We start from the raw sequence: 24908 nt of genomic DNA, 5'->3' as shown, positions 1-24908 counted from the left end.
GGGCGTTTTTGCGCAAGCTTTGATTGACACGGGGTCCACGGATAGTTTTATCGATCAGCGACTCGTGCATCAACATGGGTGGCCGGTTCTCGGGACAACCCGCCGGATCTTCATGGCCTCTCAGGGACTTCGGTTGAGCACAAAAGGGGCGTGTCGATTGAAACTTGTGATAAAGGGACGCACGTTCCTGGACGTGTATCTCATGGTATTACCGGCTTTATGCGCTGACGTTCTGTTAGGACTTGATTTCCTTAAGCGGCATGGACGTTTGGAAATAGACTTCGGAGGGCCGGACACGCTCGCTGTGTGCGCCCTCGCTCAAATGGACATGGAGCCACTCTCACTGTTCCCCAACCTGACCACTGATTGTACCCCTGTAGCCGTCAAATCGCGGCGCTACTCTCGCGCGGACGCGCAATTCATTGCGGAAGAAACGGCCCTGCTCTTAAAGGACGGTATCATAGAACACAGTAGGTCACCGTGGCGGGCCCAAGTCTTAGTGGTGCGGAGTGAGGCCCACCGCCGGCGTATGGTAATCGACTATTCACAGACGATTAATCGTTTTACACAGCTGGATGCCTACCCCTTACCGGGGATGGACGCCCTGGTACGCCAGGTGGCCCTGTATTCCGTTTATAGCACTCCCGATCTGCGTAGTGCGTATCATCAAGTCCCCATCTCTAGGGCTGATCGCGTCTTTACAGCCTTTGAATCGGGTCAGCGGTTGTACCAGTTCACGAGACTTCCCTTTGGGGTAACGAACGGCGTCGCTTGTTTTCAGAGGGCTATGGATGACCTCGTTGCGAAGGAGGATTTGACCGATGTCTTTGTCTATCTGGACAATCTTACGGTTTGTGGGTATGACCAGGAGCATCACGACGCTAATCTGAAACGCTTCCTCGAGGTCGCGCGGAAATATCGCCTAACCATGAATGCGGCTAAGTGTCGATACTCTCTACGCACGGTAGACCTTTTGGGGTACACCATGACCCATGGCTCCGTCTCTCCGGATAAGGAGCGTCTGCGCCCTTTGCTCGATATGGCTCCGCCTAGCGACCGGGCTTCGCTGAAACGCGCTCCAGGGCTGTTCGCCCACTACTCAAAGTGGGTGCAAAATTTCTCCGTGAAGCTCCGCCCCCTAGTGGCCTGCGACACTTTCCCCTTGGGCCCGGCCGCCCTGGCGGCCTTCGAGGGCCTTAAAGTCGACATCGCTGGCTCCGCTGTCGTGACGATTGACGAGAGTGCCTCTTTCGTTTTGGAGAGTGATGCCTCGGATCATGCGATAGCGGCGACTCTCTCCCAAGGAGGCCGCCCTGTGGCTTTCTTCTCGCGGACTCTCACCTCCGCCGAGCGGAGGCATTCGTCTGTCGAAAAGGAAGTGTACGCGATCGTCGAATCAATTCGGCGATGGCGGCCGTATCTGCTTGGGCGGAGTTTCCAAATCGTCACGGACCAACAGAGTGTTGCGTTTATGTACGACACCTTACATGCTCAGCGCATTAAGAATGAGAAAATCACCCGTTGGCGTATCGAACTCGCCGACCTCTGCTACACCATCAAATACCGCCCGGGGAAGGATAATCTGGTCGCTGACGCCTTATCGAGGCCGGCCACTTGCGCGGGGGTTGTAACTTTGGAGGGGCTGCGCACTTTGCATGGCACTATGTGTCATCCCGGAGTAACGTGCTTCGCGCATTTTGTGCGCGCGGGCAATCTGCCGTACTCGATTGAGGACATCCGCCGCATCTGCCGTGATTGCGCGATCTGTGCGGAACTCAAACCGCGTTTTTATAACCCCCCTATGGGGACACTCGTTAGGGCTACTAGACCGTGGGAGCGCTTGGCGATGGACTTCAAAGGGCCGCTGCCAATGTCGAGCAACTCTCGCTATCTGCTCACTATCGTCGATGAGTATTCCCGATTCCCCTTTGCTTACACGTGCGGGGATATGTCGGCTGCCACGGTTATTCGGTGCCTGCAGAATTTGTTTTCTATGTTCGGGTATCCGGCCTACGTGCATACCGATCGGGGTGCGGTGTTCCTGTCCCAGGAGGTGAGGGGCTACTTGCTCCAGCATAATGTCGCTTCGAGCTACACCACCCCGTACCGGCCCCAAGCGAATGGACAGATCGAACGCTTTAATGGGATTATATGGCGGGCCGTCATGCTAAGCCTTCGGACCCTCGGCCGAGGCTTCGATAAATGGGCGTGGTCACTACCTGCCGCTCTAAACTCGATCCGGGCTCTCCTATGTACTGCCACCAACCAGACTCCTCACGAACGACTGTTCCACCACCCTAGAAGCTCCGGCAGTATCCAATCTTTACCCAGCTGGCTCGCTGAACCGGGGCCCGCCTATCTCAAACGAGCGGTTCGCGCTAGCAAGTACGACCCCCTTGTTGACAAGGTGCAGGTCCTCCAGGCTAATCCCGAGCATGCTCGCGTGTTAACGGCGGATGGCCGCGAGTCTACTGTCTCCGTACGCCATCTCGCCCCATGTGGGGACGACGACAGGGATATCGACGAACCCGTCTACGAGTCTATGGACTCTATCGAAGCTTCCCCTATGGAACTACCCCTGTTACTCCCGTCGTCCACCACTCCCATGCCCGAAGGCGCAGGGGCGCCCCCTCCGACTCCCACCTCCGGCGGCTATTCTGACGCGGGGGACTCCGGGCTTGGGGACGCCGTGCCCGGTAGATTCCGAACACGAACTGGCAGGGAGGTTCGCCGCCCCGACCGCTACGGGTGGACCGACTGACGTGGATTGACGTGACCCATTCGTTTATTGCTGATGCTTGCTTGCAACCTGCCGAGCGGCAGTATAGTTCTAACGGCGGGGAGAATGTAGTGAAATTATACCAAGGTGAACCCAGGGTGTGCTCGCTACGGAAGGGGCGTCTATAAGAACCGGGACAACCGGGGCGCGCGGACACTCCAGCGGAACTCACTGTGACATAGTCCTGTAGTTTGAATGGTATGTACGCCCCTAAATGCTGCGCTGACTGTCCTCTCTGTAGGACCATTGTTATATTGAATCAACCATTGCTGCTCATGAAATACTCTGATTTTAATGCCTGTTGCATGCATGTATTCTTACAGGATGTACTACAGATCTAAATGATATTAAACCTACCCAGAGGTCAAGTCGTGTCTGAGCTTGATTTTCACGACAACCCCCATTTCCATTTTCCATTTCCCCAGATAATTTTCACTGCTCAATTTAAAAAATGTTTAAACTTTCCCCTGAAGAACTGTATTCTGTCATCTATATATATAAAACACAGTTTGTGTGTGTGTGTGTGTGTGTGTGTGTGTGTGTGTGTGTGTGTGTGTGTAATGTTACCGATAGACTCCTAAACGGAGAGGCTTACCTGCTTGATATTTGGCATAGACATGGCCATTGAGCCTGGGACGAACATGGCCGAACTCAAAATATTTGACGATCCTTATTTTTTTATTCATATTTACCTCAGCGCATTTCAGCGCACGGAATCAACGGAATCAGAGCAGGTGGGCGCTGATTCGCTCAGAGCGATCACGTGATGACGCTATGACGCTATGAACGATATGAACGCTATGAACACTATGACGCTATGACGCTATGAAAAAAAAAATCGCTATGACGCTACGAAACGCTATGAACGCTATGATGCTATGAACGCTATGACGCTATGACGCTATGAAAAAAAAAATCGCTATGACGCTATGAAACGCTATGATGCTATGAACGATATGACGCTATGACGCTATGAAACACTATGACGCTATGAACGATATGACGCTATGACGCTATGAAAAAAAAAATCGCTATGACGCTATGACGCTATGAACGCTATGACGCTATGAACGATATGAATGCTATGACGCTATGAACGCTATGACGCTATGAAAAAAATAATCGCTATGACGCTATGAAACGCTATGAACGCAATGACGCTATGAACACTATGACGCTATGGAAAAAAAAATCGCTCGCTTTACCAAGGGGCTCGCTCTCCCCCCGTTCCCCTCCCCTCCCCTTCCCCTTCCCCCTCCCCCTCCCCTCCCCCGCCCGGCAATGCCGGGTACTTCTGCTAGTATATTATAACACCTTTTTCTTCTTCTATAAAAGGATGCTTTCGACTTGCTCACCAAATCTATTCATTCCAAAAAAAAATTCCATCTCTTACAGTTCCTCTTTTCTACATTCCCGAAACTCTCCTGCACTCCACCCCTCCTTCAGCGTCCTCAAACGTATTTTTGACTCGAAGGTCACAAGAAACTCATTTTGCAATAAATGTTCGTTTCCCATTAATCGTACACTTTCTAAAATCCAATCTCACCCCTCCCCTCCAAAACTTCCCATCACCCCTCCCCTCCAAAACTTCCCCATCACCCCTCCCCTCCAAATCTACCCCCTTGCCCCTCCCCTCCAAATCTTCCCCATCACCCATCTCTTTCAAATATTCCCCCTTGCCCCTCCCCTCCAAATCTTCCCCATCACCCATCCCTTTCAAATCTTCCCCCTTGCCCCTCCCCTCCAAATCTTCCCCATCACTCCTTCCCTCCAAAACTTCCCCATCATCCCTCCCCTCCAAAACTTCCCCATCACCCCTCCCCTCCAAATCTACCCCCTGCCCCTCCCCTCCAAATCTTCCCCATCACCCATCTCTTTCAAATCTTCCCCCTTGCCCCTCCCCTCCAGGTCTTCCCCATCACCCATCCCTTTCAAATCTCCCCCCTTGCCCATTCCCTCCGAAACTCGCCCCACACCCTTCCCCTCCGAGACTCTCCCTCGCTCCTCCCCTCCTAGACTTCCCTCTCACCCCTCCTCCTCAAAGCGTCCTCCCCGCTTCTTCCCCCTTCCAAGTTTCACCTTCATCTCCCCCAACCTTCTGCCTTGCTCCTCCCCCTCCTCAAATAACACCTCACTGTGCCTCACCCAATCACCATCAAACCTTTTGTCCACCCCATTCTTCCCTTTCTCCAAGCTATTCTGAAATCTCTGACACACCTTCAACAGCTCTCCCTACCACTTCCTCCTCTTCCACATCTTATCTTACCCCTCCCCCCCCCCCCCTGTTCTGTATCCGATGGTCCCCCTGCCTCTTCATTAACGGTATGGACCTCAAACATCGGGGCCTTCGCTCAAACTTGACTGATCTCTCCATACAGGTTGCTTCTCACAAACCAGACGTGATCTGCTTAACAGAAACTTTCCTCCTTCATGATGTCTCTGATTCCTTGGTATCTCTCCCAGGTTACTCCCTCCTCAGGTATGATAGACCTGAGCCTCGTCCTGGAGGTGGGGTTGCTATCTTTATAAAAAAAACTCTCTTCCTCAATCGCCCTGCACTGCCCTCTCTCCACCTCACCCCCAGGAATACCTTTGGCTACGGCTTCTCCTTCGCTCCCACCTTTTGTTCATATGTGTGTTGTACCGTCCACCAAACAGTGATGACTCCATCTACATCTCACTGTCTGATAACATGGACCAACTTCTATCTACCCATCCCAACTCTCTCTTCCTCATATGTGGTGATTTCAATTGTCACCATGCCAGTTGGCTGGGTGTGGGTACCTCTCTCACCAGCCATGGCTCCTCAGCAAAGGACTTCTGCGACTCACTGGGACTGACACAATCTGTCAATTTCCCGACCCGGATCTCAGTCAACGGAGCATCTTCTCTTCTGGACTTGGTTATGACTAATTTCCCTGAAAATGTCTGCTGCTCTTCTTCTGCTCCAATCGGCTCATCTGATCATGTGCTTGTTAAAGTGGACATCTCTCTGACCATTCTCAGAGAGCCTCCTCAGCGTCGACGAGTCTGGCATTTCACTCTGGCTAACTGGCATGGTGTTCAAGCAGCCATCAATCATGTGGACTGGTCTCCCATCTCTACCGCCTCTGACATCAACTCATCCTGGGAATTTTTCCAAAGCAAATTGCTCTCTCTCATGCACAGATTTATCCCATCTCGTCTTCAGTTGTCATACCCCTCCTCCCGTCCATGGTACACGGAATTTTGTGGTGAGGCTGTTGCCCAGAAACAACTTGCTTTCCTTTCCTGGAAAGCAAATCCAACGGAAAGAAATCTCATTTCCTTTCACAGAGCCCGAAACAAGTGTGTGTCCACCCTTAGGAGAGCCAGGAAACAATATCTCTCCGTTCTCAAGACCGAACTCTCTTATCTGTCTCCCTCTAACAAATCCTGGTGGTGTCTGGTCAAATCTGTTTCTGGTGTTTGTTCCCCCTCCATCCCCTCCCTCACCTCAAACGGCTACACGGCTGACTCCGCACGTGAAAAAGCTGAATGCCTCAACTCTGTGTTTTCCTCTAAATCTTGTGTCCCAAACCCATCCCTCTCTGTACCCACCGTACCCAGTCGTACCCAGCTGCTCCTGGACTCTGTGTCCTTTCCTCCTGCCAAGGTGGAAAAGTTTCTGTCAACCCTCGACTCTGATTCTGCAACTGGACCTGACGGCATCAGCCCACGGGTCCTAAAATCCTGTTCTTCCGCTCTTTCACTCCCTCTCTCTGTTCTCTTCACCCTCTCTTTTGCTCAAGGTCATTTGCCCTCTGCTTGGAAATCAGCCAACATCACCGCTTTGCACAAAAAAGGTGCAAAAACAGATCCTTGCAACTCCAGACCAATCGGCCTTCTCCCAATTATCAGCAAAGTCATGGAATCCATTCGGATATGAAATTGCTTCGGATATGAAATCTTTCCTCTTCTCCAATGGCTTGATCTCTGATCATCAATTTGGTTTCAGACCAGGTCACTCTACTCTGGACATGCTGCTTCTGCTTTCTCAACAATGGATGGAGGTCCTCAATGCCAAACAGGAAATTAGAGCTGTCTCCCTTGACATATCACGTGCCTTCGATATGGTCTGGCACCCCGCTCTGCTCACCAAACTCTCCTCCTTTCGTATCCATGGAAATCTCCACGCATGGCTGGCGGACTTCCTCTCTAGTCGTAGTCAACGTGTGGCCCTGAATGGGTTCCTCTCATCTCCTCTTCCTGTTCAGGCTGGAGTTCCCCAAGGCAGTGTTCTGGGCCCTGTGTTTTTTCTGGTCTTCATCAATGATCTCTCTGACTCTCTTGAAAATCCTCTCTATCTCTTCGCTGATGACTCTACTCTCTGTCGCTCTATTCCTCATCCCTCAGATCGGCAGTCTGCAGCCTCCTCACTCTCTGCAGACCTGGACAAAATCACAGACTGGGCAAACAAGTGGAACATGTCTTTCAATCCTGGCAAATCTCACACTCTTACGATGTCTCTCCGAAAATACCGACTGGACAACCCTCCCATCCACTTTCTGAATAATCCTCTCCAAGAAGTTCTGCCACTCAAGCTTTTGGGTCTCACTATCTGCCATGATCTTTCCTGGGAAAACCACATTTCAAATCTGGCCACCAAAGCCAGTCGCCGACTGGGCATCCTCCGACGTGCGAAGTCCTTCCTTGGCACACCTGAGCTCCTCACCACATACAAGGCTTTCATCCGCAGCTCAATGAAATACTGCTCTCCCCTCTGGGCTGGTGCTCCTGCCTCACACCTAGCTCGTCTTCACGCTGTTGAAACCAAAGCGTTCAGAATCATTGGAATCTCCCGCGATGAAGCTAACTCCAAGGGCCTTTCACTCACTCACCGCAGGCAGGTTGGTGGTCTTTCCGTCTTCTACCGACTCCACTCTGGCCTTGCTCCCCCAGCTCTCTCTGGGCTCTGTCCCCCAAATATTCCTACAGGTCGCACAAGATCTGCCTGCAACTCTCTTATGCTTAAACTGCCAAAATCAAGACTCTCTGCTCACCTTCACCCCTCTTTTCTCCCGCCTGTGGAACAAACTCCCTCACTCTCTTCAATCCCACTCCACCCTCCAGGTCTTTAAAACAGCTGTTCACCACCATCTCTTATCTTCCCCCATCCAAAACCTTGATCTTTTCTACCCCCACTAATTTCACCCCAAATCCACCTTTTTGAAATATCAACTTCTGTCCTGGAAGTCCTTGGTGTCCTTGTGTTTTATACTTCTCCCACCCCCCCTCCCCCTTCCCACGCCTCCTCCCCCCCAAGCCCTCTCCCTCCCACACATCTCCCTGCTCTCAAATGTTGTGTTTGTGTGCTTCGCCTTCTCTCCCCATCTTGTCTTCCGCTCCCTCTTTTTATATATTTTGTTTGTCTGTTTGATTTGTTTGTGAAATAAATGTTAGCTCTTTCACGATCCTCGATTCAGTATTAAATTTTTTTTTTTTTTTTAGCTCTATTGTGGCGTATTTCCAAAGAAAAAGATTTATCATGGCGTTTTTCTAAAGACGCTTTCATTAACAGAATTAATGATAATCGCATATTGTTAATGTTATTAAATAACCACCTTTAGAGGCCATTTTTCCCCGCAAGCGGGGGTTGGCCTTTTTCGGGGACCGTGGTTGTTGTTGTTTTTTGGTCGCCTTTTTGAAGCAATGTTTTACGGCCGGATGCCCATCCTGACGCCAACCCTTTTTGTCGCCTTTTTTTTTTTTTTACGACAAACAGGGAATTACCAGTGAACTGGTACTCAATTTGCCGACCTCGGAAGGATGACAGGCTGAGTCAACCCCCTGGCGTTAATTCAGCGATTGACCGGGATTCGAACCCAGGATCCTAGGATCCTACGCCCTCACCCTAGCCGCTTGCCCAACACCAGGACTAATGATATTACAATTAATATTAATATTAAGATATTGTTAATGTTATTACAAAACAATATTATACTAATAATGTCCCACTTCCCCAAGGCGTTATTCCTGCAGTGATAACGTGTATAAATAGATTATAGTTATAATGGCATTTCCGTGGGAGCAATGGCTTCTACAGGAAGTAAAAATATTATACACCACAAACACGTATGCTTAGCTTTTTAAACAGTCACTAATGCTCTTTACTAGTACCCGACTGCAAAGCCGCAATGAGCCGGCGAAGCCAAAGCCGCTTGCCACTATTTTACCCATCACTATGGCATCAGTAGGTTAGGTAGTTGGTAATAGGTAGGTGTAGTAGGTACCGTACCTCGTTCAAAATTACACCATTTGCATTCTGGATGAGATAAAAATTTATAAAATTTCCTTCTTGATTAATTCGGTGAATTCCGTCTAAACTTCGGATATTTCCGACCGTGAAAAACTGTCCCCTACGGCCGCGAGATTTCTAAAAAATAATTCTTCGTCAATTTTAGAATATTTGACGCCGTTTTCAGCGTCCGAAATGTGGTAAAAAGCTTTTTTGAAATATTTTTTCAAATGCTCGAATCTCATTGGTTCCGGTAATTGGTGACAATTTTCGTTGAAGATAACCAGGGCCCGTGTGGGCCCGGGGAACGAGGTTGGTCTTAAAGTATTTTAATTACAAATTGGAGGTGCATAAGATTGTGAATCAAACAAAGACGGGTGAAACAAACTCCTATTGAACTTTTTTCAATTTGTTATGCATACTTCCACATCCGCAAGATGGCGGCCTCCATTGAGCGATTTGGTGCGTCAAAGCTTCGAAATTCTCAAGGGATCCAGCAAAATCTGGCTTTTCAACATAATACGTACGCGTTCATTCACAACACCGGCTTCGCCGGCTATAACACTAAACGAAGAAATTTGGAGGAATCCCGACATCCGTGAAGTAAGGTTTACTTACAGAACTGAGCGAAGATCTACTGTACTCTATATAACCCACAAATGTTGGGTTAATAACATGGCCCTTTCTGGCGCTACCATGGCATTTTTCGTAGCGAACTTTTGAAACTCGCTCTTGCTGTTTCATACGAAACTGAAAGGGAGAAGCTCGGGTTGTGCTATTTTACCAAGCAGCGAGCTAGCACTTGCCAAGCCAGCCGTTCCTTAATGGTTTTGAATGGAGTGCTTGCTCAAATGCTTAAACCACTCGGCGATCTCTCCACAAGAAACTTGGTAAATGAACACACACCCAATGTTCTTGAGCTCCGACCATAGATCGACTGTAATCTATATACCCCAAAGAGGAATGATCCTTCTTGCCCCTCCTGGAGTCTGCGGGTGTACTAGTTTATTAAAATGAAGTCTTTGTATGACTCACCTGGGGTTTGAAACACCAACCTCCCACACTTGGAGCAGATGCTCTAATCATTACTCACATAGTTGACAAGTACATAGACCTTGTTAAAAAAACAAAACACCGTTGCTGTGTCCAAATAGCCACTGGTGTGTTTAGGTTATCTTACAGGTGTATTTTATGCAACTAGGTCATGCTTTTGTAAGGCACGACCGAGTTGTGTGACATTGTTTCTTGTGATTCTTGCTGTGAAAACGCACATGGCATTTGCCAAGTTAATAAAGATTAAGTGTAGATTTTCCAAGGTTTTGTTTCTCCAGAACAAATGATTGAAGTTTTTTGCACGAGCTTGTACGTATATCACATGCCGAACAATAAACTTTTACATGAAGTACAAAGGCATTAGTTGACGATGAATGAGTTAGCGTAGTAGTGCGTATGGGATGTGAATCTTTGATCTCAGCATTTTGAGTCACGTGCTCTGATTGGAATGTCAAACAATTTCTTAGCTTGAAAATGCTCATCATGCCTTGAAATGAATGATAGCATTGTCTTAGCTCGAATGTATGAAAGTTTGTTAAATTCTCAGGAATATCAGATTATGTTTGAGTATCTTCAACTATCATTTGTTGAGTTTGTGTTGTGTTTGTGTTGTTGTGTTGTGTTGTGTTGTGTTTGTGATAAGTTTGTGTTGCTTTGAGTATTTACCTATTGATTTTTGTCTTTTTGCACTTGTTTTTTGTACTCTGTCAAAGCGTCTTTTGGCTTCTTTAAAAGCGCTATATAAAATAAATGTATTATTATTATTATTATTGTTATGTTCCATGCTCCATACAGAGTGCCGGTTCTGCCGAAACATTTTCTTGGCTATGGTAACAATCCTGGACAGAACGCCACTCCAGCACAAGAAGTCAGGGGCAGGGATTTGTAAATTGTTCAGGGTGCCGGTGATAACTCGCTTACTCTTTGTAAAGGACTACCGTGGGATCTTTAATGCCCCCCAACAGATGCCGGCAGACTACACCCAATTTAACGTCCATCCGAGGGACGGCGCACATTGAAGGATCGCCTTGCCTGTGAAACATGGGGATGACAGTTTATAGCTGGGTCAGGGATGGAACCCAGGTTACACAGCTTCGAGGGGAGTGTGCGTACCTCTCGGCCGTCTTCCCAACCTTCTCAGGAATATGGAATATATACTTATTTGAACTTTTTATTGGAATTTTTGAACTTTAAAACAACCATTCACTTCATTATTAATGTCTAATTTGAGTTTGTCAGAGATCCTCTGATGGGGGTGATGGGGAAGGAGTTATGTCCGGATCCTGTGCCCCAATGTAAGTTTTGTCCAGTTTGACCTTTTGAAGATAAGTGAATTATGTTGTCATGCAGACTGGCATCTACTCGTCATGGAAAGCCTGCTTGGCTGTTTTTTTGCACCGAAGAGACTTTGGTGGACTTGAAGCATCTGGTTCATTTACTTTCTCAATATGACCATCAACAAGTGAGTCTTTAAAATCAGAGGAGCAACTTCCTAAATACACCTTCAAATTACTCATTTTTAAATTATATTTCTCCATATGGAGTTGAGGCTTGTGTAGGAGCAAAATGGTCTGGGGTTTAGGGACAAAGAGGACTTCCGGGTCAATAAGGGGAGCTAAAGGGGACCAGGTAGGCATTGGACTTGTACACAAGGGATATCTGATTTTGTACACGTGATTGAAGGTTATGGAAGAGCTTTTTTTTTCTTTTCTTTTTTTTGTGTACAGAGTCGAGGCTCGTGAAAGAGCTAACATTTATCAAACAAACAAATCAAACAAACAAGCAAACAAAGTATATAAAAAGGGGAGCGGTCGACAAGATGGGGAGAGAAGGGGAGGAAGCACACAAACACAGCATTTGAGAGCAGGGACATCGGGAGATGTTTTTGGAGGGAGAGGGCCTGGGGGGAGGCAGGATAGGTATAAAACGCAAGGACACCAAGGACTTCCAGGAAAGAAGTCAAAAGTCACCTAAAAAAAGTGGATTTGGGGTGAAATTAGCAGGGGTAGAAAAGATCAAGGTTTTGGATTGGGGAAGATAAGAGATGGTGGTGAACAGCCGTTTTAAAGACCTGGAGGGAGGAGTGGGATTGAAGAGAGTGAGGGAGTTTGTTCCAGAGGCGGGAGAAAAGAGGAATGAAGGAGTGAAGGTGAGCAGAGAGTCTTGATTTTGGCAGTTTAACCATAAGAGGGTTGCAGGCAGATCTTGTGCGACCTGCAGGAATATTTGGGGGACAGAGCCCAGAGAGAGCTGGGGGAGCAAGGCCGGAGAGGAGTCTGTAGAAGACGGAAAGACCACCAACCTGTCTGCGGTGATTAAGTGAAAGGCCCTCGGAGATAGCGTCATCGCGGGAGATTCCAATGATTCTGAACGCTTTGGTTTCAACAGCGTGAAGACGAGCTAGGTGTGAGGCACAAGTACCAGCCCAGAGGGGAGAGCAGTACTCCATTGAGCTGCGGATGAAAGCCTTGTATGTGGTGAGGAGCTGAGGTGTGCCAAGGAAGGACTTCGCACGACTGTGGATGCCCAGTCGGCGACTGGCTTTGGAGGCCAGCTTGGAAATGTGGAAGCTAGAGTAGAATGGAAGAGAACATGAGATGGTGTTGAGCTGCGATTTTGAGGATGGACAAATAATTCCAGGTTGAGTGTGAAGTTTGACATTCGAAGGTTAACAGAGAGAGGTAAATATTTTTGTCTTGGCAAGGACGAATACATTCATCCAGTAAACTCCTTTCCGATTTATCCTGTAATACTCCAGGAATTGTGAGTAAATAACAATAAAAGTGATTGCAACGGGGGATTAAACAATTTTTTTTACTTTTATGTAAACAGCTGCTCGATGCCACATGCATGAAGTTGTTGGTTTGGGAAAAGTTAATTGTGTTTGCAGGTGTTATTCAATAAAAACTGTGTTCAAATCTTGTTTTTCAAATAAATAAATAAATTATCAGAGAGGAAGATAAAATAATTGAGCTATTCTTTTTGGAGTTTTGACTCTGAGTAACATTTCAGTAAAGTTGGCTTTAGTTTTGTTTGACTAACGGATATTCAAGAATCCTCTGTCTTCTTTTTTCCTTTTGACAGGAATGGTTTCTTGGGCACCCGTTGTACGATGAAGAAGCCACTATCATCCATCACTTTGCCTTTCATGAAGGTTCTACTTCCTTCTTGTACCCCGACTTTGAAGCTGGCTGGGCGCTCAGCCATGGCCTTGTTGGCAGGTCGGTTCCTTTCCCCTGATTGAGAAACTGATAAATTTGTTCATATTCTCTGGAGTTAGAACTCTTTGGCCTGGCAGCAGCACCGTGGCCGAGGACATTAATCTTTACGATTGAATATATCACCGTTATTCATGCCAGGATAAGTTGTTCATGCCAGGATAATGTTCATATCCAGGATAAGATAAAGATAAGACAAGTCCTAGCAATATGCACTGCAGAGTAGCAATGGATTTGAGGTTAAGGATGCGATGTGAGCTAAGTTACAGCAAAGTGTGAATGTGCCAGGCTTCCTGATTGTGGATCCTTGGATTGCAAAGTTAGTTGTACATTCGGTGATGGTTCTGATACATAGAGACAAATGATGTGCAGAAGACTTTTTAGTAGTGTCGACAGTGGCACGACCAAAGGCCTAAGCCTAAGAGTTAGGATGGCAGTAAGACAGAGAGTGATCTTTCACCCATGGTGTAGTTAATGCACTGATTAGTTTCCCTGGAAAGGTCGTGGCAGTTAAAACAGTAAATAGGTTGAAATGTTTTGGAAACTTTTACCGTCACGGAAACGGATTTAATTTTTCCCGTTTTATTTGCATCATTTGTATCACGTTTGTTTTATCCCGTAGACTTGCCAAGAAGTGGGACTTGACCTCCCATGATTTAGACTTCACAATTGACTTAAAGCATGAGGTATGCGGCGAAGCAGGTTACACTACTATTGAGTATGCAAACATGAAGTACCACGATGGAATTTGTTACGAACCATTCCCACGTTGGTAAAAGTTTTGCCTCTGCTCCCTTCCCATACATTCTCTTTCCTTTCCTTTCTGATCTTTCCATTCGTTTTTATGCCTCCGGCGACTTTTCTGGTTGTCCATCCGTACGGGCTAAACCTCGTTTTTCTCAGCAGCCATATGTCTGATTGAGACAAGCCTTTGAGAGTAGGAGTGACACCCATGCAGAATGTTTTTATGATAATTGTGACGTCATAGGTCACGTGGTATGGCAGCCATCTTAGATTAAAAGCAAATAATTAAAAAATTATTTCTTGGAAACCACTGAATGGAAAAATTTGAAACTTGGCACATTGTCAAGTACGCCCAATGGTGAACAAAAGCATGATAATGATGTCATCATAGGTGAAGTGGTATACCACCCAAAAATGTTTTAATCAAATTCCTTATCCTAAAAATCAGAAATTGCATGCACATGATCTATGACCCATTTGTATTGAAATATTAAATTTATGACATCATAGGTCACATGGTTTGGCAGCCATATTATATTGAAGGAAAATATTAAATAATTATATCTCTGAAACCGCTCACCCTATCGATGCGAAATTTTACAAATATCATCTAACAGCACTGTTGCATATAGTTTGAAAATGATGACGTCATAGGTCACATGCTTTGGCAGCCATCTTGGATAGAAAAACGAACCTCATCCGATCAACATGAAACTTCACAAACGTGATCCCCTACCCATACATATGCAGAGTGATGGCATATACCCGCTGTGGGACTATGAAGAGGCATATTGGTGACACAGTCGCATTGTTCTAGTTTAACCTTAATTCTTTCCCTTCCTTTTTAACTAACTAATCCTCCCTCTTTCCTGTCTTCCCTCTTTTCTGTAATTTCCTCAAATTACTTTTTTTTCTTCGATTCACCCTCTTCATCTCTGGAATTTGATGCATTGTACAGGTATTCTTCCACAATAATTGCCATTGCATGCATCACATGCATGGATCTCCCTGCATTAAAATTGGGAATCGGCATCATGTTTCTTGGAGGCAATAACCATGTATCATAGATTTCAGTAATTGTGGTGTTTCTTTATTTAGTTATGATAGCGGCACAAGAGTATTGTTTACAAAATCTGAATACATGAAGCACCTGGTGTGTGCTGATGCTCACCAATAGTGCAAATAAGTAATTAAGTCAATCTCACTCAGTAATAAAATTGTACAGATAATACCCTGCGCTCAGGAAGCGAAAAGCAGGGTTAGGCATTCGGTTGTGTATGTGTGGCATGCAAGTCTGCATTTTTAAAATTCACTTTCTCAGGAACTGTTGGTCCGATTGATACGGAATTTTACCATAGGAGTGCCTTCTCCTGTTGAATATTTTAATGATAATTATGACGTCATAGGTCACGTGGTACAGGTGCCATCTTGAAAAACTTCGCACCTCTATATCTCTGAAACCACTCCATGGAAAAAAACTGAAACAAGGCTCATTGTGAAGTACTCCCCATGGGGGAATAAGATATGCTAATGCTGATGTCATTGGTGCTTTCATTATGGCGTCATAATTGGACAAGTACAACGCTTGATCTGATCAGTATGAAAAAAAAAATTCTCTGCAGCTGTTAGTGTTCATCCAATGGACACTAAATTTTCACCATAGGAGCCTCCTGTAGAATTTATAAATGATAATTATGATATCATATGTCATGTGGTACAGGTGCCATCTTGGAAAAATCAAAAGACGTTGCACCTCTATATCTCCAAAACCGCTCCATGGAAAATAATTGAAACGTGGTTCATTGTAACTCCATATGGAGAATAAGTGTTGTTAACGTTGACGTCATTGGTGCTTTAATAGACGTCATAATTTGACACAGACAAAGCTTAGTCTGATCAGTTTGAAATTTATTGAGCATGATCTTTGCAACAATTATATTAGAGAATATAAATTTATTATGTAATCGCTCACGTGGTCTGGCAGCCATATTGGATCAAAGGGAAAAAAACGTTCAAAAATAGAAGAGTGGGCTCGCACCAAGGTGATTGTGCAGGGAAAGTATTGTCGCGCAACTCAGGTTAACACCAGAGTCGCGGATAGCCTAAACGGTCTTATTCGGAGGCAACAACCCAAACACGGATTGTACTATTAGCGGCTGCAGTCGTTTGCCGCTGCGTTTGCCGCTGCGTTTGCCGCTTTGCCTCCTCGACCTTGGCCTCGTACTCGTCCCTTCGCTCCTGCCTGGCATGGCTCTGAAGTACTCCGCCGCAAGGCTTCTTCTGCTCAATACCCGCTCCACCCCATCATGCATCTCTGCCATCAAATCAAATGGACTCCTCCGACGACCCAGGTACATTCACCGTGGCTCCGGTCGCAAGTTTGTTTATTTGCAATCAGGTCACTCCATCCCCGTCCTCTGGTCGGCTCAGCGCACTCTCACTCTTCGTCCCAGCGCACCTGGTCACAGCAACCCACACGATCGCACCTCTTGCCTACGAACCCTGGCTAAATCACCTGAATTCATCCCTGCTGTTCAAAACAACATCAAGCTCACCCTGTTCAACACCCGGTCCCTCAACAATAAATGCCTCATCCTGAACGAATACATCCTGGATAACAAACTGGACTTTCTCTGTCTCACCGAAACCTGGCAACAACCTCTGGACTACTACACACTCAACCTCACCACACCCAATGGATATTCCTACGTCAATAAACCACGCTCGGAGGGCCGAGGTGGTGGAATTGCCGTTATCCACCGTCAAGACATCAAGACCAACCTCATCTCCATCTCATCTGCTCCATCATTTGAACACCTGGCTTTAAAACTCTCTGGTCACACGCAGTCAGTCATGGCTGTCGTCTACCGCCCTCCCAAACCACACCCATCATTCCTGTCTGACTTCTCCTACTTTCTGACCCAGCTATGTTCCCTCTCCCCCTCAATCCTCCTCCTTGGTGATTTCAATATCCACATGGACTCCACTGACTCCACAATAACCACTGACTTCACTGATTTACTCACCTGCTTTAACCTCACTCAACATGTCGACTTTCCTACCCATATCCGTGGTCACATTTTGGACCTTGTCTGCTCCACTGGATTAAATTTGCACCATCTCTATGGCTCCGACCTCACCCTCTCTGACCACTTAGCCATCACTCTGACCATCAACATCCCCGCCCCAACACCAAGGCATTATCGCACAATCAACTTCCGTAAGCTAAACGCTCTTTCACCTACCTCATTCTCATCCACCCTCTCTGAAAAAATGTCCACTTCTCCCTTCATTGACCTCCACACCCCTTCCGACCTCACTGACTACTACAACCACACTCTCTCCTCCTGCCTTGACCAGCTTGCGCCTGTAAAAACCAAAACAGTTTCTTTCACCCATTCTGCTCCCTGGTTTACCCCTGAACTCCACCTGATGAAAACTCGTGCTCGCCAACTTGAAAGACTCCGCAATAAAACGGGTCTCACAGTTCACTCCCAAGCCTACAAGGACCACATACAACACTACAAAGATGCCCTCTCCCGCGCCCGCTCTGCCTACTACTCTCAAATTATCCACTCTGGCTCCGGAAACCCAAAAGCACTCTTCTCGACAATAAACAAACTCCTCCGCCCCCTGAACACCACCACCCAGTCATTCACAGTAGACAACTGCATCTCCTTCCTCTCTTTCTTCCAACGCAAAATTGACAACATCTACAACAGCTTGACCACCGCCGCACCCGCTCCCCCTCCAACCACCTGCCCCCCCTTGTCCTGCCATCCCCTGTCTCGGTTCTCCCCAATCTCTCCTACTGACCTCTCTGAACTCCTCATAGGAATGAAAACTGCCACCTGCACTCTTGACCCCATCCCCTCCAGCTTTGTCAAAGCCTCCCTCCCTGCTCTCTCTCCACTTATCATTGCAACAATAAACTCCTCCCTGTCTACAGGCATCGTCCCACCTTCCCTCAAAATTGCTGCTGTTACCCCCATTCTAAAAAAACCTGGTCTAAACCCTGACACCCTAAACAACTTCAGACCCATCTCCAACCTACCCTTTCTGTCAAAAGTTTTGGAACGCGCTGTAGCCACTCAACTCAAACATCATCTCTCTGCCAATAACTTGTATGAAACATTCCAATCCGGATTCCGCTCCAACCACAGTACTGAAACTGCTCTCCTCAAAATCACCAACGACCTTCTCCTCTCCTCTGACGCTGGCAACCTCAACATTCTCGTCCTCCTCGACCTCAGCGCTGCCTTTGACACCATCGATCACACTATCCTCCTCACCCGACTTGAATCCACCTTTAACGTCACCGGCACTGCCCTCTCTTGGATTAAATCATACCTCTCTGACAGATGCCAGTTCATCTCCATCAATAACTGCAAATCCCCCACTGCTCCCCTCCCCCAAGGTGTCCCCCAAGGTTCAGTTCTTGGCCCCCTCCTCTTCATCCTTTACCTGTCCCCGCTCGGTCACTTAATCCGCCGTCATGGTCTCCAATTCCACTGCTTCGCCGATGACATCCAGCTTTTCATCTCCACCAAGTCCGTCTCCACCGACACCCACTCTATCCTGACAAACTGCATCACTGAAATAAAATCCTGGCTTCAAATCAACTTCCTCAAGCTTAACTGTGATAAATCTGAAATAATCATCATTGGCCCAAAAACGCTCACAAAATCCACCCATAACTTTGCCCTCAACATCGACGGTATCCCAGTATCCACCTCCCCTCACATCCGGAATCTTGGCGTCATCTTTGACCAAACCCTTTCCTTCGACAAATACACTAAACAGATCACAAAGTCAGCCTTCTTTCACCTGAAAAACATTGCCCGTCTCCACTCATCCCTCTCCTCCACGGCTGCAGAAACCCTCATCCACGCCTTCATCACCTCCCGTCTGGACTACTGCAATAGCCTCCTCTATGGTTCACCCTCAAAAATCACCAATAAACTCCAATACATTCAGAACTCCGCTGCCCGTCTACTCACTCATTCCCGGACCCGTGACCACATCACCCCCGTCCTTTACAAGCTTCACTGGCTCCCCATCCCCCAGAGAATCCAGTACAAAATCCTCCTCTTGACATACAAAGCCCTCCATAACCTGGCCCCATCCTACCTGGCTGACCTCCTCTCCAGACACACTCCCACCCGCAACCTCCGCTCTGCTGGTACCAACCTCCTGACCCCCTCCATCCGGACCAAATTCAGATCCTGGGGGGACAGGGCCTTCTCCATCGCTGCTCCCACCCTCTGGAACTCACTACCTCACACCATCAGAGACTCCTCCTCACTCACCACATTCAAAACATCACTAAAGACCCACCTGTTCAACGCTGCATTCAACATTCAACCCACAGCATTTAACCCCTGACTATCTCTTCTCCTTCTCCCTCCTTTTGCTTTAAATATTTCCCTATTGATTCTTGTCTTGTCTTTTTGATTCTTGTCTTATATATATGCCGTATATCGCTGCTGTTTGTTTTCTTGATTCTTGTCTTTTTGCAATTGTTGTTTTCATGTATTGTTATGCATTATGTTTTCCACTCTGTCAAAGCGCCTTTGGGCTTCTGGAAAAGCGCTATACAAAATAAATGAATTATTATTATTATTATTATTACTATGTGTCGCACGGGAAGGAGAAGGAAAATGGAGGCTGCGTAAGTGCTTACCTTCTGCGCGCCGGCACAGCTTCGATCCACTCGCCGCCCACGAGGTCCATGCACTAGCACCACGTGTCCAACGCAGGCCAGCGAGCTCCACACAAGGTCGACCCTCAACTCGAGCACGAACACAGAACGACAAAGAACGGCAAAAAGGGGAAGAGAGCGCGAGTCCACTGCATGCCAAGTGCCGCTTCGAGCCAAGTTCAAGCCAACGAAGCAACTCTCACAATTCTCTCCCTGTCCGAACTCCACTGCTGGCCAACTCCTCTATTTGCCAACTCACTCTCTCTTCGAAAGTCTCAAGACTCACTGCCAGAAGCAACTCTCCGAACCAACTACCGCGCAACTGCTCTGAACCAACTGCCGGGCAACTGCTCTGAACCAACTGCCGCGTAACTGCTCTCAACCAACTGCCGCGCAACTGCTCTCACTCCACGAAAGTCCTGCCGCCCCTCGTATCACTCCGCGGCGGTGATGTCAGCCTTGGCGTGCCACCCAATCAGTGGCCTCCACCGAATCACAGGCCTGTGGTGTGGTCATAGCACATGGCACTCGAGGTGGATAGGCCTGTCGGAGGTGTAAATGGCGGTGGCCATTATCGGCGGTGTCCCGGCCTGGTTTCCTTTCACAGTCATGTCAGGGAAGGGCGTTATTTAGTGTTGCAATAAAGATCCTAACTAAGTGTCTAAGTGGTGTGCAGTGCCAAAAGGGACAAAGGTTTGGCTGACCAGGTGAGACTTACAGGGGTTTATTCTTAATCCCTACACTATTTATCACTCGAACCTCCTGGTGGATTCACAAGTATACATCTTAACCCGACAAACGCCTACACATGAAGAACTTATTACAGGTAGTTTTCCTTACCGTGACACACGAAGCATGTTACCTACTCAGGTCTATCTGCTCTACATATCACTACCACATCGACATAACAGTATTATATGAATACCATCTAGTTGATTAATTAGCTTCCTGGTTTGTTGGAGCTGGCAAAATTTGCTTCTCGTCTGCCTCCAGAGTAAGATTCTGCAAGTAAAAACGTTTTCTTACTTTTGGCCCATGTATCCCCTTGAGGGTGCATCATCAATGGAACAAAGTAAAGGTCAGGTTCATCTCCCTGGAACATGTTTTAGGCATTCGACATGGTCTGGCATCCTGCTCTGCTTGCCAAACTCGCTGCCTGGTGGAATACAAGGTCGCCGTCGTGCCTGGTTTTCTGAATTGTCAACTACTCAAGCAGTCAGCTCGATCAACGGAACCCTCGCTTCTCTTCTACTACTGGAGGCTGGAGTGCTCAAGGCAGTGTCTTGGGTTCAGCCTCGTTCCTCATCAACATAAATGATCTCTCCAATGCTCTGGAATCCCCCCCCCCCCCTTCATTTTGCTCTGGAATTCCCCTATTGTGTCAGCTGGGGCATTGTCTGTTGATCTGGAATTGATTCTATTCTGGTCTGATAAATGTAACATGTCTTTCAATGCTAGAAAATCTCACAGGCTCCCCTGTTTTACCATGAGGATTGTCAAATTGACCCAACTATCCATTTCCATGGTCAGCCACTGGAAAGGTTTAGTCTCTTGTATTTCTCGGCCACACCATCTGCCATGACCTTTTCTGGGTTGACCATATGGCACAGTTCTTCTCCAAAGCCAACAGCACACTAAGAATCTTCCATCATTCCTTGAAAAATCTGAACTCCTCACAGCCTACAAGGCCTTCACCCTTAGCTCAATGGATTATTGCTCTCTCCTATGGGCTTTCCCTCCAGCATTACATCTGTCTCTCATGGATTCTGTTGAATCTAAAACTTTCATCATCATTAGCATCTCTCTCAAATGAAGCTGAAGCACGAGGTCTGTTGCTGTTACATCATAAACAGATTGATGGCCTCTCCACCTGTCCAGCTCACGTTGCTCTCTCAACCATACGACTCTTCGCAGCTCTTGAATAGCACACGCATTCTTCCAGTAACACACTCCTGGTTAATCTCACAATCCAGGCGTTTCGGTCACCTCCACTCTTTTGTTTCTCTTCTCCTCTGTCCATCAAACTGCCATCCAGAGATTGTTCAATTAAACACTCTTTCCTCCAGAGCTTCATGAAAGTGAGGTAATGTCATGCCATCCCCCACCTTGCTCAGTTTGATGCCCTGGGAACTGGAAACCAAGGCCTTCAAGGTTATTGTAATCTCCCACAATGGAGGTTAGTCTATGGGCCTATCACATTCCAATTGTAAGCAGGTCTGTGGTCTCTCTGTCTTCTAGCGCCTCCTTTCTGGTCTTGCATCCTCTGCTCTTTCCGTGCTTTGCCCCCTTCCTCTCCCCCCACAGGTTTCTGCAGGGCACATATGGTCAACAAGCAACCCCCTTCAGGTGAAACTCCCAAAATCCAGAATCACTGAAAAATTTATATTCTGTAGCGCTTTTATTTTCTCATATTTCTAAAATCAAGGAAGGACATTGACGTCACAGAGCCTGCAAGAAAATCCATGGTTATGGAAGAAATTCAGTGGAAACCAACATTCTCGCACTTTCAAAGGAACACCCATTACCTGTTCATTTTGTGAGACTTGTTTCTCTGAAAGGTGATGGAATATGTACCTTTTGGTGCTTTTAACAGAAACAACTATATTGTAGCGGCTACCGCTGGGTTTTCACAATCGCCTTGCACCTATCAAGGACGCGGAGCGATCACCATGCCGGGCTCGTCCAAGATGCCCGGGCAGGCCCGCGCTCAACTTGCCAGGCCTCGGTCGGGACGCCTGGGCATGCCCGGGCATGCCCGGGCAGGCTCGCCCTCAACTTGCCAGGCCGCAGCCAGGATGCTCGGCCACGCCCCCTCTCGCCTTTCCTGGGCAAAGGCTCCGGGATAATGTGTGTATATATATTGCTGCCCGTTAAACGGGCTTTTCAGAGTACCTGAGTGTTTTGTTTGAATAAAGCAACTCGGACGAATTCCTGCTTTTTGGTGCGTCCATTCTTCCGATCGACGTGGGAGCCCGAGCTCCTTCATTGGTGACCTACCGACATGGACACGGCAGTGGCCCTTAAACTGCCTACCTTCTGGGAGGCTCACGCGGCGGTTTGGTTCGCACAGGCGGACTCCCTGTTCGCCCTGCGAGGCATCACGGCCGACGACACCCGCTTCCACCATGTGGTAGCAGCGCTCAGTTCAGCCACCGCGGCCCGTGCCCTGAGCCTCCTCGAGAGCCCGCCAGCCGCTGACAAATACGGCGCGATTAAAAAGCTCCTCCTCGATGCTTTCGCCCTCCCATCGGCGGAACGCGCACGGCGCCTGCTCGACCTGCCCGAGCTCGGCGACACGCGCCCTTCCGAGCGAATGGACTACATGCTTTCGCTGCTCGGCGAGCACTCTCCGGCATTCCTGTTCCGGGAGCTGTTCCTCCGTCAGCTGCCTAGCCCGGTACGCCTCGCCCTGGCAAGCACGACGATCACGGATCCCGGTGCCCTTGCCAGGGAAGCCGACAAGATCTCCGCCGCAGGCCAGCGCATCGCAGCAGCGACCTGGGGCCCACCGCCGTCCGACGCAACACCCATGGCGCCCGAGCACCCGGCACGGTCGACGATCGAACTGCCGACGCAATTGGCGGCCGCTACACCGAGCCGACCACCTCCAGCACGACGACCGGGGCCTCCACCTGACCAAGCATGGTGTTAGTATCATGCCAGGTTTGGACAGAAGGCCCGGACATGCCGACCCCCGTGCACCTTCAGCAGGCCGGGAAACGGCCGGGCCGGCGTTCATTACCAGCCATGAGCGCCGGCCACACGGGCAACTTACTGTTCATCACGGATAAAGCGTCCGGACGGCGCTTCCTGTGCGACACCGGCGCCCAAATGAGCGTCATACCCGCCTCTGACCAGGACAGGCAGTCCGCGGTTTGCGGCCCCTCCTTGGTTGCGGCCAACGGATCGGCCATCCGCACCTTCGGCCCGCGCAACGTCACCCTCTGCTTCGGCGGCCAACGCCTTGCTTGGACGTTTGTAACCGCAAACGTGCCCATGGCTCTGCTAGGCGCCGACTTCCTCTGCGCACACGGACTGCTGGTGGACGTCCAACGGCGTCGTTTAATCAACGCCGAAACCTTCAGCTCCCTGGTATGCACATTGAGCAGCTCCGCGCCGACCGAGCTGGCATGCGCCCTCCCGGCGGCGAACGAGTTTGCTCGCGTGCTCACGGAGTTCCCGGCCCTCACGCGGCCGACGTTTTCGGCCGTCGCAGTACGGCATGGGATCGAGCACCACATACCAACCACGGGCCCGCCGGTCTACGCCAGAGCCCGCCGCCTCGACCCAGCCAAGCTCGCCGTGGCCAAAGCCGAGTTCGACGCTTTAGAACACCTCAGCATCGTGCGGCGCTCCGATAGCGCGTGGGCTTCGCCACTACACATCGTCCCAAAGCCAGGGGGCGGCTGGCGCCCATGTGGCGACTACCGCTGCCTTAACGACGCTACCACCCCCGGCAGGTATCCGATCCCGCACATCCAAGACTTCTCCGCCCGTCTGGCGGGACGGGTCATTTTTTCGAAAATTGATCTCATACGGGGATATCACCAGGTACCTGTCAGGGCGGCCGATGTCCCTGAAACGGCAGTCATCACGCCGTTCGGCTTATTCGAATTCTTACGGATGCCGTTTGGTCTCAAGAACGCGGCTCAGGCGTTCCAGCGCTTGATGGACGGCGTGCTGCGTGACCTGCCGTTCCTTTTCGTTTACCTGGACGACATCCTCGTCGCCAGCACGTCCCGGGCCGAGCACCTCCTCCACCTCCGAACACTGTTCGGGCGCCTCAGCGAGCACGGCCTCATCGTCAACCCGGCCAAATGCCACTTCGGCACGACGGCCATTGATTTTTTGGGCCACCACATCACCAAGAACGGGCCGTGCCGCTGCCAACCAAGGTTGTGGCCATCACCACATTCCCGCGTCCCCGCACCATAAAGGCCCTGCAGGAATTCCTGGGAATGGTGAATTTTTATCACCGCTTCGTGCCCCGCGCTGCTCAACTCATGCGGCCCCTCTACGAAGCCCTCCGGGGCAAGCCGGCCAAGCACGACATCGCCTGGTCCACAGCAATGGACGCGGCCTTCCAAAGCTCAAAGCGGGCCCTCGCCGACGCAACACTGCTCGCTCACCCGGTGCTCAACGCTCCCATCGCCCTCA

General features: G+C 48.8%; 1 protein-coding gene across 5 annotated transcripts in view; it reads left to right on the top strand.

The window, feature by feature from the left end:
- The window catches only part of B3GLCT (beta 3-glucosyltransferase), a 65228-nt gene that overhangs the window by 18940 nt on the left and 21380 nt on the right, over window positions 1–24908 (top strand). For all 5 annotated transcript variants that reach the window (XM_078776985.1, XM_078776983.1, XM_078776981.1 and 2 more), the window contains exons 6-8: window positions 11439–11550; window positions 13173–13309; window positions 13929–13992. In XM_078776985.1, coding sequence (XP_078633111.1) covers window positions 11439–11550; window positions 13173–13309; window positions 13929–13992 — 313 coding nt within the window. The remainder of the gene's footprint in view (window positions 1–11438; window positions 11551–13172; window positions 13310–13928; window positions 13993–24908) is intronic.

This window comes from Myxine glutinosa, chromosome 4, assembly GCF_964187855.1.
Source record: "Myxine glutinosa chromosome 4, kmMyxGlut1.1, whole genome shotgun sequence".
Lineage (NCBI taxonomy): Eukaryota > Metazoa > Chordata > Myxini > Myxiniformes > Myxinidae > Myxine > Myxine glutinosa.
Note: the sequence above shows the minus strand (reverse complement) of the source record. Positions and strands in the feature narration are given on the sequence as shown.